Source organism: Clupea harengus, unplaced genomic scaffold (assembly GCF_900700415.2).
Source record: "Clupea harengus unplaced genomic scaffold, Ch_v2.0.2, whole genome shotgun sequence".
Lineage (NCBI taxonomy): Eukaryota > Metazoa > Chordata > Actinopteri > Clupeiformes > Clupeidae > Clupea > Clupea harengus.
In genome coordinates, this window is record NW_024880029.1 from 24,972 (window position 1) to 42,523 (window position 17,552).

The 17,552-nt window shown below is 46.8% G+C and overlaps 1 protein-coding gene, 2 non-coding genes and 1 pseudogene across 3 annotated transcripts; 3 read left to right on the forward strand and 1 right to left on the reverse strand.

Moving 5' to 3' along the window:
• Nucleotides 1–632: 632 nt before the first annotated feature.
• On the forward strand, nucleotides 633–9,952 carry LOC122131134 (annotated as a pseudogene).
• A 3,243-nt stretch (nucleotides 9,953–13,195) lies between these two features.
• trnap-cgg lies at nucleotides 13,196–13,267 on the forward strand. The gene has a single exon. It is a non-coding gene; the product is annotated as a tRNA-Pro (tRNA).
• A 257-nt stretch (nucleotides 13,268–13,524) lies between these two features.
• On the reverse strand, nucleotides 13,525–13,596 carry trnap-agg. Its single transcript has one exon. It is a non-coding gene; the product is annotated as a tRNA-Pro (tRNA).
• Nucleotides 13,597–14,234: 638 nt separating this feature from the next.
• Nucleotides 14,235–17,546, forward strand: LOC122131135 (52 kDa repressor of the inhibitor of the protein kinase-like; the record flags this gene model as incomplete). The annotated part of the gene is made up of 5 exons (XM_042706055.1): nucleotides 14,235–14,572; nucleotides 15,195–15,315; nucleotides 15,432–15,539; nucleotides 15,632–15,668; nucleotides 16,376–17,546. Coding segments are annotated over exons 1-5 (1,526 nt in total), but the record flags the coding sequence as incomplete, so codon positions are not given.
• Between the last annotated feature and the right edge of the window lie 6 nt (nucleotides 17,547–17,552).

The following is a 17,552-nucleotide window of genomic DNA, read 5'->3' on the forward strand; positions in this document are numbered from 1 at the left end:
TTAAATACTGTTATGGTAAAATCATTATTTAGTGCTCCTGGAGGCCTATTTATTTATCCATGTCTCCTACTGTGGACACACTAAGGGTATTTATCCATAGAGCAAGGCATTACACCCAGATTATTATTAAAAATATAACCTAAAAGAAAAATCTGCCATTTCATCATAATAGTAACATATTTCAGCATTGCTTTGACATGCCATGCGATAGTCAGTTAAACAAAGCTGGGTACAGAACTCTTGCAAGCCTGTGTGAGAGGTGATATGGCTGAATTTGACAACTAATTTAGCATCTCTTGAGCTATTTAATATTAGTGAGCGCTAAGCCTCAGTGAATCAAATGGCTGTGATTTTCAGACAGCGATCTAAACAGTGCTGGAATTAAACCTTGAGTGTCAGTCGCCCCCTCCTGGCCACTGCATGTCACTGCAGCACGCGTCACCAGACTACATGTGAACCTCGGTGGGATTTTTTAGACCTGTTGTGGTGCAGGAACTGTACAGAAACCGCACAACTCTACCAACAGGGGGGGGGGGGGGGGGGGGGACGTGGACGTGAAGATGTAATTGTCGTTGTCTCACTGAGTGTTTGTGTCTTGCCTGTGTTTAATTGTTGGTTTTGTGTTGTTGCAGGAGGAGAGACCTCAGCATGCAAAGCTTCATCTGTCCGGCTGGCACCCTCTTTTTCTTTCCATGCTGCTGGTCTTCAGATGGCTGCTCCCATGCCTCATTCCCACCAGCAGTACAGTGACCGCCACCAACAGAGCACAGAGCCACCTGTCACTGTACTGCCCTACAGTGACCAGACACAGCCACACACTGCCAACCCGGTACGAACACACACACACACACACACACACACACACACACACAGCTGCCTGTCACTGTACTGCCCTACAGTGACCAGCCGCACACTGCCAACCCGGTACGAACACGCACACACACGCACATGCGCGCACACACACACACACACACACACACACACACACACACACACACGCGCAGCTGCCTGTCACTGTACTGCCCTACAGTGACCAGCCGCACACTGCCAACCCGGTACGAACACACACGCGCACACACACACACACACACACACACACGCACACATACACACACAAACACACACACACACACACACACACACACACACACACACACACACACACACACACACACACACACACATACATACATGCAGCTGCCTGTCACTGTACTGCCCTACAGTCACCAGACACAGCCACACACTGCCAACCAGGTACACACACACGCCTGTCACTGAACTGTCCTATGTAATCGATATGGTTGGGATCATTGCCTTTTTTTATTATACATCGATAATCGGTAACATTTCCTTATGATTTTCTCAGATATACATAAATAGGCATCTTTTAACTCCAATGAACCCTTAATGATCTAAGCTGTGCAGGCTTACTGAATTTCACCTCTAAATGGCGCCGTGAATTACAGACTTCACCTCTAAATGGCGCCGTGAATTACAGACTTCACCTCTAAATGGCGCCGTGTTAGCCTGCCTGGTGGTGAAAGAGCACTGGACTTGGCACATCAGACTGTTTCATCAGAACAAATTAAAAAGCTATAATATCAGCAAATCATAAAAATGAGATTGTTTATTCATACACATTCCCAGGAGAGAGATTTTGTGTAGCTGAAATAGAACAATAGCCAGAGCTTAGGTTGTAAAACGTCTCATCTTAATAGTTAACAAAACATGACAATATTCCTGATCCCGACATGTCAAGACTGATGCAGGCTGCATCACATAAACATGGTCTATTTAACAGTAGGCTATTTAACAAAATAATCAACGCATATATTATGTTAACAGTATACTGGTTTATTAGTAGGCTATTTAACTAAATAATCTTATGCACTGCATCCATCTCCCCTTTTTGCTTTCAATCCGACTGAAGAGGCGGTGTACCAGAGCTGAGTCTGTTTGAATACGCTGGTGTTTTATGGAACGGACCGGATACGTTTTTATGCTTGACACCTTTTGTCACCCCTTCTCAGAAGGCTTAGAGGGGCGTGCTGGCGATATCTTCAGACATATTGCTCAACACAGCGTTGGTGAAGTGTGAGCGGCAGGGTAGCCCACCTTAAACTCCACTTTCATTTCCTCTAGCAGGTTTCGGAGAAAGGGACTCTCCGCCACTTTAGGCGGCTGCATATCCCTTCAAAAATGGCCCCTTCTGCATATCCCTCCAAGCATGGCCTCTTCTGCCCTTTCCCCCAAAACTCTCCAATACATTTATCCGCCGTAACGTCAGCTTCATTTACTTGCCGAAAACATCCAGCAGCAGCACGGGGATGGTATCACCTTAGTAACTTAGTAATAACTATAGAAGGCCTAGATTTTATATCGCCCCCCCTTGTGATCTCCGAAAGCTATTATTGATCAAAATTACACATAGAAACATTACATGCATAGAAAGAGACCGGTTGCTATTTCTAAGACACCAATTTCTTTTGTGTCTTACTTGTAATGTACACCATCTGAACTGGATAGAACTGAATAACCTGTTGTTATGAGTATTAGATATCAGCAAAATACATAGGTCTGCGGTATGAAGCATGATGACTAAGCTAAGGTTATTTGAAACCTTGCAGCTATATTAAAAATAAATGAAAAATATTTGAGAGTGACACCACCATCATCATCAGATAACATCATTGTTAAGCTTATTTCCAAATTTGGCTTTGAAATGTTTAGTAGGGGGTTTGAAAAATCTGCACATGACTCCTCTTCAGTTAACCACTGACATAGAATATAGCGATCTCTTCAAATATTTGTAGGAAATGAGACGACTAGTGAAAAGTCATATGTTGCAAAAAGAATAAACTATGGCCGTTATAATGTGCTCGAGAAATGGAGAGTTGTTCAGTATGTTTAAAAGAGAGAGCATGACCACAAACGGTCTGAAATGCTACTCCTAATGCTAACGTCCCCACATCAGGGAGATTCTGGCTGGGTGGTTGCTTTTAACTTGAACGGGAATATAAAGGTAACTGACTCCTAGTTATTAGTTCAGAGATGGCCAATCGTTTCTGGTCTATATCTGTCTATATGTGCTGTGGGATTTTTATTGTAGGTGGTTTATATTATTCTTTTTTTTTTTTTTTTAAAGGTTTAAAATTTTCATGGATTTAAAACGTGGCACATATTTTTTGTTAAATCATCATCCAGCTAACTTATGTGGTGGTTAAGCTAGTAATGTGGAACAGCCTATCTAAGTGAGACCTAGTAATGTGGAACAGCTTATCTAAGTGAGACCTAGTAATGTGGAACAGCCTATCTGAGTGAGGCCTAGTCCACGTCATTGTTGTCCCTCCAGGAGCTGTGGGGGAATACTCATGACCGGTTAAAATAACACACTGATCGGAATTTTTTTTAACTGTACATGCCAAAGTGCTGCAATTAAGATATCACCCCTCTCTCACAGCCACACACACACACACACACACCAACCAACCTTTGGAACAACACCATGTCATCAATAAATCCAAAGTTTACTTTTAATTATTTTTTTTGTATTGGTAATTTGCCTCAAGAATATTCAGCATAGAGAACCAAAAAAACAGACACTTGCAGAAGAGCACCCAGGTGCATGTAGTTGTTGAAGGGTATGTGTCTGTACTCTGGAGCAGACAAATTAGTATTTAGGTGTGTGTGTGTGTGTGTGTGTGTGTGTGTGTGTGTGTGTGTGTGTGTGTGTGTGCTCCTGCCTCACGTGTGTGTGTTATTCTCTTCTATTCCAGAGGCACATGCCCCAGTGTTTCCGTGACCCAACTTTGGCCCCTCTGAGGAAGCTCTCTATTGACCTGATCAAAACCTACAAACACATCAATGAAGTAAGTCTCCGCTCCATCACCTCTCCTACTGAAGGCCATCTCTTATCCTTTCCTCCTCCTCCTCCTCCTCCTCTGCTCGCCCTGCTCTAATGGCCTTGATCTTTGTGTCTGTTCAAGGTCTATTATGCAAAAAAGAAACGCCGGCACCAACAGGGTCAGGGGGAGGACTCGAGCCACAAGAAGGAGAGGAAGGTCTTTAATGATGGCTACGACGATGACAACTATGACTACATCGTCAAGAATGGGGAGAAATGGATGGACCGCTATGAGATCGACTCCTTGATTGGGAAAGGGTCCTTTGGTCAGGTACGACTCTGCCCTGTTTGTGGTGGGCATCTTCTGTGTGGATGACTGTGTGTGTTGTGCTCTAGTGTGGTGGCATCATGGCACGTGGGTTAAGATAAACATGCTGTTACGTGAGACGGCTCAGGCTGCCCATGCTGGGAGGTAACTGGGCTAATTCTCTCCTGAAGAAGCGTCACGACCGTAGCCTCTGTGTTCAAGTTGCCTGCTCTGGGTGAGTGGTGTGTGGACTAGAGGCTGGTGTGTGTGTGTCTTACTCATTGTGGTGTTGCTCTTCTGACTGCAGGTGGTAAAAGCTTACGACCGCCACGAACAGGAATGGGTAGCAATTAAGATCATCAAGAACAAAAAGGCCTTTCTAAATCAAGCCCAGATCGAGGTGCGTCTCCTGGAGCTGATGAACAAACACGACACGGAGATGAAGTACTACATAGGTAAGAGATCTGCAGTCTACATGCATTTACACCGCTGTGTTACTCTACCATATGACCAACACCAATAGAACCTGACCTCTTCACCCTGTCGACGGGCAGATACAGCCACATGAGTGAGCTTTGGTCTAAGGTGACCGTGTCCCTCTATCTCCCTCTCCTCTCCTCTCCTCTCCTCTCCTCTGCAGTTCACCTTAAGCGTCATTTCATGTTCCGGAATCACCTTTGCCTGGTGTTTGAGATGCTGTCGTACAACCTGTACGACCTGCTGCGCAACACCAACTTCCGCGGCGTGTCTCTGAACCTGACACGGAAGTTTGCCCAGCAGCTTGTGCACGGCGCTGCTCTTCCTGGCCACGCCCGAGCTCAGCATCATCCACTGTGACCTGAAGCCCGAGAACATCCTGCTCTGCAACCCCAAGAGGAGCGCCATCAAGATCGTCGACTTCGGCAGTTCCTGTCAGCTCGGGCAAAGGGTACACTCACCTAAGCACCATTGCAGAAGTTATAAGCAACGCACACACACACACACACACACACACACACACACACACACACACACACACAGGCCTGGTTGTGGAGTCCATACAGTTACTAAAGTAACACACATATCCTCAAGCATTAACACACACACAGATCACTAGTGGATCTGTTCTGGTCAGACTGACTGTAGTGGATCTAGTTCCAGCCAGATACTGTCTTGTTAAAAGTTGCACCTGTCTCGGGGTGGTCAGAGTGACAACTGAACAACTGTGTTTGTCCCTGTCAGATTTACCAGTACATCCAGAGTCGCTTCTACCGCTCTCCTGAGGTGCTGCTGGGCATGCCGTACGACCTGGCCATCGACATGTGGTCCCTCGGCTGCATCCTGGTGGAGATGCACACGGGCGAGCCTCTCTTCAGCGGAGCCAATGAGGTAAGAGACCTTCTCTAGCATAGCCAATGAGAGAAGATCCGCTCTTTAGCGTGGTCATTGAGGGGAGAGATTCTCTCACCGTAGCCAATGAGGCAAGAGCCGCTCATTGGTGTAGTCAGTAAGAGGAAGAGAATAATTTTTAACGTCGCTAAACGTACTCTAGCATAGCCAGTGAGGTTAGAGCATCTCTTTAGCATAGCCAGTGAGATGAGAGCATCTCTTTAGCATAGCCAGTGAGGTTAGAGCATCTCTTTAGCATAGCCAGTGAGATTACAGCATCTCTTTAGCATAGCCAGTGAGATTACAGCATCTCTTTAGCATGGCCAGTGAGGTTAGAGCATCTCTTTAGCATAGCCAGTGAGATGAGAGCATCTCTTTAGCATAGCCAGTGAGATTACAGCATCTCTTTAGCATAGCCAGTGAGGTTAGAGCATCTCTTTAGCATAGCCAGTGAGATGAGAGCATCTCTTTGGCATAGCCAGTAGGGTAAGAGCCTTCTGTGATTTCATGTTGTTGGTTTTGACGGCTAACTGTCTGTTTCGGCCCTTCTCCTTCTGGGAACTGACAGGTGGACCAAATGAATAAAATAGTGGAAGTTCTTGGTATCCCACCCAATCACATTATGGACCTAGCACCAAAAGCCCGGAAGTTCTTTGAGAAGTTATCGGATGGGACATGGAACGTAAAGAAGACCAAAGATGGCAAACGGGTGTGTATCTGTGTGTGTACAGTGTACGGTGCCTGTGTGTGTACTGTCATTAATATAATATATAACAGCGTAATATACACCGTATATTAACCACACTTTATGGAATTTTAGAAAGCCGTGTAATCAGCCTAGTAAGGCAGTGTAGTGTAACTGTGGCCCTGTCTCTCTCTCTCTCTCTCTCTCTCTCTCTCTCTCTCTCTTCTCTCTCTCTCTCTCTCTCTCTCTCTCTCTCTCTGATCAGTATAAGCCCCAGCTTCACGGAAGCTCCACACCATCCTGGGCGTGGAGTCAGGGGGCCCGGCGGGCGCAGGGCGGGGGAGTCTGGCCACGCCGTAGCGGACTACTTGAAGTTCAAGGACCTCATCCTCAGAATGCTGGACTAACGACCCCAAGACCCGCATCCAGCCCTACTACGCCCTGCAGCACAGCTTCTTCAAGAAGACGGCTGACGAGGGCACCAACACGAGCAGCAGCGTGTCCAACCAGTCCAGCGCTGGAGCAGTCCCAGTCCTCAGGCACCACCTCCAGCACCTCCTCCAGCTCAGGTGAGGACCCTAACCCTAGTGTGGGGCACTTAACCCTAGTGTGGGGCAGTTACCCCTAGTGTGGGGCAGTTACCCCTAGCTAACCCTAACCTCAGTGTGGGGCACTTAACCCTAGCTAACTCCTAGTGTGGGGGCACTTAACCCTAGTGTGGGGCAAGTTACCCCTAGCTAACCCTAACCTCAGTGTGGGGCACTTAACACCTAAGCATAACCCTAAGTGTGGGGCAGTTACCCCTAGTTGTGGGGCAGTTACCCCCTAGCTAACCCTACCTCAGTGTGGGGCACTTAACCCTAGCTAACCCTAGTGTGGGGCACTTAACCCTAGTGTGGGGCACTTAACCCTAGCTAACCCTAACCATAGCTTAGGGCAGTTAACCCTATCGTGGGGCAGTTAAACCCTATCTTACCCTTGCGTAGGGCAGCTAACCCTAGCGTGGGGCAGTTAACCCTAGCTAACCTAGCTTAGGGCAGTTAACCTAGCTAAGCCCACAGACTGTAGTGTAGTTTGGGCAGTTGGAGGTTCCCATAAGATCAGTCAAAACTGATGTAAGCGTATGTACAGTATAGTCATAAATCATGACTGTCAGCTTCAGTATGGCTTATACATCTATATGCTGTATAGAGATTAAACCTTATACATCTATATGCTGTAAAGAGATTAAACCCTATACATCTATATGCTGTAAAGAGATTAAACCCTATACATCTATATGCTCTATAGAGATTCAAGTTTATACATCTATATGCTGTATAGAGATTAAACCCTATACATCTATATGCTCTATAGAGATTAAACATGTGAAGGTTGGACTGCTTGGCTGGGTGTTGTCCTGGGGTGCAGGTGTGAGGAAAGGAGCGTTGTTGTATTTTGCTGTTTTGTAACGTGTGTGTGTGTGTGTGTGTGTGTGTGCCTCAGGAGGATCGTCTGGAACGAGCACGAGCGGGCGAGCGCGCTCAGACCCCACCCACCACCACAGACACAGCGGGGGGCACTTTGGCGCGGCCTTGCCAGCCATAGACTGTGAGAACCTGTGCCCACAGGTGAGCTCCACTGGCAGGGGCCCAGCCCCAAAGGAGGCTAGGGTGCTCAGACACCCTCTCTGGTCTACCTCTCAGGCTTCTCTTTGCTCTTGCTTTAGATGTTCCTGCACACATGTTTAGATGTTGGGCACAGCCATTTAGACTCCAGATTTCATCCTGAGTTTGTGAATGATGACCCCTGGTGTGTGTGTGTGTGTGTGTGTGAGATGACCCCTGGTGTGTGTGTGTGTGTGTGTGTGTGTGTGTGTGTGTGTGTGTGTGTGTGTGTGTGATGATCCCTGGTGTGTGATGACCCCTGGTGTGTGATGACCCCTGGTGTGTGTGTGTGATGACCCCTGGGGTGTGTGTGTGTGTGTGTGATGACCCCTGGTGTGTGTGTGTGTGTGATGACCCCTGGTGTGTGTGTGATGACCCCTGGTGTGTGTGTGATGACCCCTGGTGTGTGTGTGTGATGACCCCTGGTGTGTGTGTGTGTGAGATGACCCCTGGTGTGTGTGTGTGATGACCCCTGGTGTGTATGATGACCCTGGTGTGTATGATGACCCCTGGTGTGTGTGATGACCCCTGGTGTGTGTGTGTGTGTGTGTGATGACCCCTGGTGTGTGTGTGTGTGTGTGTGTGATGACCCCTGGTGTGTGTGTGTGATGACCCCTGGTGTGTGTGTGAGTGATGACCCCTGGTGTGTGTGTGTGTGATGACCCTGGTGTGTGTGTGTGATGACCCCTGGTGTGTGTGTGTGATGACCCCTGGTGTGTATGATGACCCCTGGTGTGTGTGATGACCCCTGGTGTGTGTGTGTGTGTGTGATGACCCCTGGTGTGTGTGTTTTAAAAGAATCTAAAAATAGTGCTCAGCCCGAATATTCACTTTTAAGATGCTCGCTCCTAGTGTGAGTTCTTGGATTTAGCAGTAGATCCCTAACTGATGTGTTGGAAAGGACGTTGCAAGAGGTTAGGACTGGCTCTATTAATAAATCAGTCCGCTGTTGAGACCAGTGAAATATTGTTTTACTTTCCACACCTTTATGTAGCAGGAGATGGATCATGGAATGGCAGAATAGTTAGCAGACTGAGGTCTAACCATGCCTGTGTGTGTGTGTGTGTGTGTGTGTGTTTGTGTGTGTGTTTCGTCAGGTGAGACCGCCGTACCACCCCCCTGTAGTGTGGCCAGGCGGCGTTGGACCAGAACCAGCCACTGTAGAAACCCACCCAGTCCAGGAGACCACCTTTCACGTGCCCCCCCAGCATCCGAAGGCACTGCACCCCCACCACCTCCCGCACCACCACCCGCACCACCCGCACCACCACCACGGACAGGTGCTGGCCACCCGGCCCCGCCCGCGCCTCTACAACTCCCCCACCAACAGCGCCTCCACGCAGGATTCCATGGAGGTGGTGCACGGCCACCTGTCCATGACCTCGCTGTCTTCCTCCGCCTCCTCGTCCTCCACTTCCTCCTCTTCCACTGGGAACCACGGCAACCAGGCCTACCAGCTGCGCCAGGTGCCCTCTGGTGCCCTGGACTTTGGCCAGAATGGAAGCGTGAGCATGGGGCTGGGCGCCTTCTCCAACCCCCGCCAAGAGACTGGCATGGCGGGCCACCCCACGTACCCCCTGGGCGCCAGCGCGGCGCCCGGCCCAGCCCACTACATGAGCGAGGGCCTGGCCATGCGGCAGGGGGGCCTGGAGCGGGAGGAGTCCCCCATGACCGGTGTGTGTGTTCAGCAGAGCTCCATGGCCAGCTCGTGACTAAACTCAAACTGATGGGGTTTGGTTTTTCTCTGTGTGATTTTTAAAGGTGGTGTTTTTTTTTGTTGTTTGTTTTGGTTTTGTTTTGTTTTGTTTTTTCCTCCTCTTTTTATTTTAATTTTTTTTCCCTTTTTAAAAAAAAACAAACAAACAAAAAAGGTGCATAGAGAACAAAAGCTGCTCATATCAGGAGGGAGATATCACTGAACCGCTACAACAGAAGAGTCTATTTAAGTGAAAAAAGAAAAAACAAAAAAAGTATATATGTAATTCCATGATTTTCCTTTTTAAATAGGCACATTAGTAAGACTGCAAAATAACCATAGTGAAATTGAAACCATCTACCCGTTCATATGCTGCCCATAGTACTTAACTCCCATCTGTTCCGTGGAAAATAGGTCCGTATTAACGCTGAGCATCTGAGAGTGGAGAGCTGTTTTTTACAGGTAGCTATATGTAAAGAAATGCAAAAACATTCAAGTTTTTTCTTTCTGAACAGTGAAAACATTTGACCTTTTTTTCCGTTCCACTGGTTGTTTAATTTATTTACCCTTTAAGTGAAATTTCACAAAGGAACTATGTGTCCCCTGTAGCGTGGCAGGAGCAGTACTTGCAGTGATATTTCGTGTTGTTGGTCTTGTGTAACTCTTTTGACAAAGGGGGGGCACAGAAGCAGGTGGAGGTCGCCCGGCAGCGGGGTGCAGGCCCAGGGTGCGAGAGGGGGTGGGGGGGGGGACTGAGCCGCTTGGGGGGCGGCTGAGGGGGGGTGGTAGTGGTGGGGGCTGGGCAGGAGGCGCCCCCCAGGCCTGCTTCACTGAGACCCTCTGCTGGACTCTGGGGGTTTGGGGGGGGGGGGGGGGGGGGGGGGGAGAACGAACCTGGGGCTGTTGACGACAGAAACCCTTTGGCCTTATGATCTATGGACTTTGAGTGAAACGGAGCTGGACATTTATCATTTGAATAAAGATGGCTTTCCTCTATTTTTAACATTTAAACAGCCCTTAATTGTTGAGGGAAAAGTTGAATAGAAAAAGGGTAACGGAGAGGTAATCAAGAGGCCTTTCTTTCACCCAGATTTCTCACTCAAAGGGACTCTTCATTGCAGGGTCTTGTTAAAGTGTCCCAAACATGACTTCCTAAAAAAAAGAAAGAAAAAAAATCTTGTTCACAGAAGTGGGATTTTTGCAATGAAGGTTTTTTTGGAGTCCCTTGCATTTGATTTCTTGGGTCTAGTTTTGATTTCCCTTGGTTGTGTTCCTTTCTGAAGCATGAGGCTCCTGACTGATGCCCTGCACACAATCGGCCTGTTCATCCGTCACCGTGGAGACGAGAGAGAGACCACTGTCACGGGACTGCCTTTCCTCCTCACAAATTATGCTGTGAATTTTACAAGGATTTATTTTCCCTTTTTCATTTATTTTTTACCAAAGCAGTTGTTTTATAGCACATGGGGTGTCACATGGTTGTGTCACACGGGGTGTCACATGGGGTGTCTGTAACCAATAATGTAGCAGTTCACCACTTCAACGCAAAATTGATTTCGAATTTATGTCAATTACAAAAGGCTTTATTTGTTGCATTTGCAAACCTGAACTGTTTCCTAACAGAATTGGCTGTTGTGTTAACCCAACATTTTTCTTAAGCATTTTCTTCTTCTTATTTCCTTTAAAAGTTAACAGACTATGACAGCATTGAAACACTGAATACTCTGCAGGCTCCGGAGTAGTAGAATGAATGCAAATATTTCTGAGGAGTGAACCGCATCGTTATTCTTTATTTTCCTCGTCTGAGCAGGCTCTCCTGCCTTTCATGTGTCAGTTGTATTAACGTGCTAGTTGCTACCATCCCACCTAACACAAAACGTGGCTACTCAGACCTACTAGTGGAGTTTAACGCAAAGTCTTTTAATTAAGTGTTCTGTTTTTTCCGAAGTCATTTGGTTTAATCTGGCCGTACTGCCCTTATTGCCCGTGTTCTACTTAAAGGGAAAGAATAGTTGGCCCACCTATGGCCACACAGGGATGCTTGGGCACACGAGTGTGTGTGTGTGCGTCTGTGTGTTCGTTCGTGTGTGTGTGTGCGCGTCTGTGTGTTCGTTCGTGTGTGTGTGCGCGTGTGTGTGTGTGTGTGTGTGTGTGTGTGTGTGTGTGTGTGTGTGTTCCAGCTGTGTGTCCGGAGTCACCGCGGCGGCATGCAGGACATCAGCGTCTTCATTTGATATCAGGGATTGTGAAGTGCTTTCTTTTCCAGTCTCACCACCCAAATCAGACAGCTGCTCCCACCCTGGCCCTCCCTCCACGGCACCACCAGAGGGCGCTGTCACCTAACCCATAGCACGCCTTCACTCGGCCATCTTCTCGCCTAGCTATCTCTATCTCCTTCAAAGGCTCGATTATGTTCAAGAAACCAACAATTCCCATTCAAAGGCTAAGGGTAACAAGAATATGGGTTATCTGAATGTTAGGTTGATTGCAATTGTTTTATATATCTATATATCTTTAACCATTTGAAAGGAAAATTCTAGTAGTTTTGCTGGTGTTCACATAAAACATTCCAAAATAAAAAAATTAAAAAATACAGAGAGACTTTTAAGTGTGCACCTGTTTCAGCTGTTCCTGAATGGCATCTGATTTAGTGCAGTTTTCATGAAATGCAGCCCCTTTTTAATAGTGGAAATAGAATTTATGTATATATTTATATTTTTTTAATAAAGGAAGTATAGAACTCACTACATTTGCTCCTGCTGGTATGTTGATTTGGTTCCCATTCAGTAGAGGAAATTCTGTGATTTTAGTCATCTGGGCAGAGGTACTTGACTTCACCAGGACAACACTAAAAGGTAGGGTTTGTATTGACAAGGAAAGGCCAGATCTACCTTACCATTGTGCTCACAGGGTATATAGTTAATGCATGTATATCCACAAACCTTACTTTTTGGTTGTACGAGAAATGTATTGTTGAAGAGGTCTGTTTTCCATAGAGGCTGTTATTTGAATGCACATAAATAAGGTAAATTGTTGGTCATCAAATCATCTCCACAAATACTAAAGTTCTCTGAATTCCATCTTTTTTCCCTTTCTTTTCTTGTTGATTCACTTGACTTTGTTTCTCCTGGCTTTTTTGACATGCAACATGCACTATATAATTGAACAGCATGAGGAAAAGGAAACGTACATGTGTCCACAGATTGTAAGATCTAGTCAAGACTTTGCTGTGTATATGATAATGCCCTTTGTATTATATTCAAACAGTCTTATGTATGATATATAAAAAGAACTTAATTCACTTGCTCTGAGCCTTTTTCTTCCTGTTTTGATTGTGTGACAGTCGCCTTATGTCTGAGTGGGTTTTGTTTACACGTAGTTACACTGATCACGATGAACATACTTAAAAGGATGCGATGCGATGCGATACGAACGGATTTCTCAGATGTCACGCTTTTGTCCTGGAAAAAAAAGAGTTCACTTTTAATCTGCAAACTATGGTTGGACAACAAAGTACATCTTCGTAGTAGTGAATCAGTCGTTCATGTTTTACAATGAAAAAATGAGAAAGTAGGAATGTCGACAAAGTAGCCTACTTTTTGAGTTCAAAGATTTATAAACCAATGTACCCACGCCATCAACCAATTGTGGCTCGTTGGTCTAGGGGTATGATTCTCGCTTCGGGTGCGAGAGGTCCCGGGTTCAAATCCCGGACGAGCCCGCTTTTTCTTTTTTATTTATAAAACCTGTTCTTTAATTTAGTACATCGTCGGTCTAGTTATTTAACTAGTTGCACCAACACTTTCTACAACCTTTAACACATTTGCTGCATTTTAGCAATGTGTGTTAATATTATTTAAGCACTCTTGTAGAACTGCACTTATTTCAAATTACCCCTTCCATTTCACTGTATTGTTCTATGGCGCTGCAAAGGGACAATCATTTATTCTGTTACCTAAAAACCTCTCGCTAAAAACAGGGCTCGTCCGGGATTTGAACCCGGGACCTCTCGCACCCTAAGCGAGAATCATACCCCTAGACCAACGAGCCCGCCACATTGATCTTTGCTGAAAAGTTTCAAGTTAAATGACAACTATTAACCATGGCGTCTATAAATTGTTATAAATTCGTACTCTTTCAAGTTTGTTTGCCCACCCACCCCCCACGCATTGGTTCCTTATGAATTTACATCTGCATTTCCCATAGTCGTGGCAAGGTATTGTTAGTTACGTGAGGTTTCTCTAGCAATGTTTTTAGCTACTTTTGGCCACTGGTTTACTTAATGTAATCACACGTGTATATGTAAAACCCGTGTGGTACAGGTGGTAATATTACTTGCTGTGTTTACTACACTGTATGTAAAGCACAATGACATCTCAACTAACTGCTCAAACCAGAGCCCGTCTACGTTCAAACGCCTTCTCTGCTAACGTTGGATAGCTAATATTGGCTTCCATAGATAAGGTGCTTCGAGCCTAGACATCTCACCACTCATAAGTGAGTTATACAGGTATTCCGCTTAAAGGTTTCCCAGCTCTCGTTCTTTCGAAAATACAGTATTTAGAGCACGCAACGCTAAGTATACAGGAGGTTAAATATCGCTTTACCACTGCATTTTGCAATGAAATTCACCCTCACGCTCCGTTGGGTCAACTGTATAGTCAGAGTATAGTGTCGAGAAATGCATTATGGGAAAGAGAGAACCAATGCTTGTCTGTTGTTGAGGGGTTAAGCTCTCATTTAATCAGGCACTTTTTCCGTGGGATTAGTAAAATGTTCACCTAGGAATTGGCAAGAGAGTGTTTGAATTAAAAACCTCATAGTTAGCCTGTAAGGTGCTCGACCCAACTCTGCAATTGTCACTAAGGTGGTTAATAAATAATAGCTCCCTAGTTAGGTACAACTAGCTAGGTGGTTAGCTTAATAAGCTATTCACAATGCCGAATTTTTGCGCGGCCCCGAACTGTACAAGAAAGAGCACTCAATCCGACTTGGCATTCTTCAGGTTTCCAAGAGACCCTGAAAGGTAGCTATACATGTGCAACGTTTTCGTTGGTTTGGAATAATTACTCTGCACAGCTCACAGTAGCCAAGACATGATATCACCATAGCTAGCTAGGATACTAAATCTACCTCGTTGTTTTGTGTTATTGAGATTACCTAGGTTTAACTTTTAGCTCGCCACAGTACTCGGTGTCTTAGAACTTGGATATGGAGCTGGAGCTTCTTACTGGTGGTACTGTTTACAGAACGACAGGGGTACTGATAACTAATGTTACACTGTATCAAAGTGGTAGCTAGCCACTTAGCTACCTACGTAGCTAGCCTACTGTTCTGCAACCCATTCCTTGACGGGTCTTTGATGACAGCCTGTGACCATGAATTGTTCATGACCACATGCAACATCCCTACTTTGCTCTAGGTGAATTGTGTATCTGTCGCTGTTCACTCTTAATTAATATAAATATGTGCGAACCCTGATAAGAAAGTCCTTCTCAAGTCAAATAGAGAAAGTTGCATGTGAGTTACTACATTTTGGGATGGACTTGAGTCTTCTCACAACTAATGATTGTTTAGAGTTAGGCTACAGCTGATGTGTACACCCGATCAACTAAAATCCTTGCCCTGTCCGCTGTTTTGTGGTTCAGATGCCGACTGTGGGTGGAGAATTGTCGGCGTGCTGACCTGGAGACCAAAACATCCGACCAGTTGAACAAACATTATCGGCTGTGCGCTAAGCACTTTGAACCAGCGATGATATGCAAAACAGTAAGAGTCTAAACGCCGTAGTACTTTACATTCCTCAGTATTTCCACGATCAAGAAAAGTTCTGGAAAAACTACACTTAAGTGCCCTAACTTACAGTTTGACTGTGTATGTGTCAGAGCCCATACAGGACAGTGCTCAGAGAGACGGCCATCCCTACCATATTCGACCTGACCAGCCACCTGAACAACCCCCACAGCAGACACCGGAAACGCATCAAAGAGCTGGTACTCGATGTCCCAAACACCCCATCACTTCTGAACTGTCCCTTCAAATGTGTGCCCTCTAAAAATAATGACCTCTGTGGTTTGGTTTACAGACAGAAGACGATATTAGAAGAATCAAAGAAAGGAGATGTGAGTGCGGTGTCTGCCTGTATTAGCGTCTATCCTCTTCTATTACAGATGCATTTGAATCTTCACGCAGTTTCCATTCATTTAATACTAGATCATGGCTCATCTAAATGTGGTTTGCCAGCTGCACGGCAGCAGAAAGAAAGGTACTCCAGAGGGTCATTAACACAGCGCAAAAAGTAATTGGCTGCTCTCTTCCACCTCTTGAGGACATTTATAAAACACGCTGCCTCAGAAAAGCCCACAGTATCCTCAGAGACTCAACACACCCTGGTTACCACCTATTTGAACTGTTGCCCTCAGGGAGACGCTTTAGGACCATCATAGCAAAAACAGACAGGCTGAGAAACAGCTTCTATCCCAGAGCCATCATAGCACTTAACAATGCACAAAACTGACCTGTATTTGTCTCTCTGTTGTGTTATATGTCTTGTGTTTTTATAGTGTAAATATGTATATATATATGTTCAATCTATATTTTTATTGTTTTTTTGTCTGAGAGCTGCTACCTCAATTTCGTTGTACTTGTGCAATGACAAATAAATATATTCTATTCTATTCTATTCTATCTACTGACATACTGAGTATCAAAATATGCGTAGTCATCATGCACTCTCAGTCACCCATTACACTGTCTTATTTATATCAAAAATCATTGTGATGGGTAACTGAAATGTGTGAGCTGAAATGATTGTGCTCTTGTCTCTCAGTGGAGTCCTCCATTGAACAGCTGCACTCCAAAAAGGACAAGGTGGGGGACGAGGCAGAGGCCGGTGAGGACGCCCCCCAGCTGACTCCAGAACAGAGGGAGCAGCGCGAGTACCTGAAGTCTGTGTTCGAGATCCTGCTCCTGATGGGCCGGCAGAACATCCCTCTGCGGAGCCTCGTGAGCAGCACGGAGGACGCCGCCGCCGCCTTCACCCCCAGTAACTTCCAGGCTCTGCTGGAGGCGCGGGTCAGCGCCGGGGACGAGGTGCTGCGGCGGCGCTTCGACGGCGCGTCTGTGAACGAGGAGTACTGCTCCGCCGAGGAGCAGCTGCAGATGCTGGAGTTCTGCGAACAGGGCGTGCGCGAGAACCTCCTGCAGGAGGTGCGGGAAAGCTCCTTCTTCTCTCTGGTCACGGCAGACCTGGTGGAGTTCCCCGGCGAGACGCGGCTGCCCGTCTTCCTGCGCTTCGTGGACCAGGCCAGCGCCCTGCGGGAGGAGCTGGTGGAGTTGGTGGAGCTGGAGACGGACGGGGAGGCGATGGCGGAGCAGGTGGAGGCCCTGGTGACGCAGCGCTGGGGCCTCAGCATGGAGCACTGCCGCGGCCAGGCACACTCCGGCTCCGGCGCCTTCGCCTGCCAGATCAAAGCCGTGGCTAGCAGGCTCTCCGACAAGTACCCCATGGCCGTGCACACCCCACAGTCCTCCACCGCCCTCAACGTCCACCTGGCCAACTGTGTCCCGCTCACGGCCGTCAGGGTGGTCGTGTCCATGCTGGGGAAGATCCACGCCTTCCTCCAGTCCACTCCGGCGCTGCAGCGCGAGATGGACCGGGTCATCGACATCCTCTTCCAGGGGAACCTGGAGAAGGCGGAGGTCCTGAAGCAGGCCTGCCTGAGCTGCTGGAGCACCATGCACAACCTGTTTGAGGTGGCCATGGAGCTCCTGGAGCCCCTGATGCTCTGCATGGACAGCCTGTACGAGAACGAGGACAGGACGTGGAACGACCGGGTCACCAGCGACGCCTTCTCCATCTCAGAAGCTTTGTCGGACTTTGAGTTTGTAGTGACGCTGGTGATCCTGAAGAACACCCTCTCGTTCACGAGAGCTTTTGGCAAAAACCTGCAGGGGGAGACGCTCGACGTGTTCTTCGCTGCCAACAGTCTGACAGCAGTGTTGCA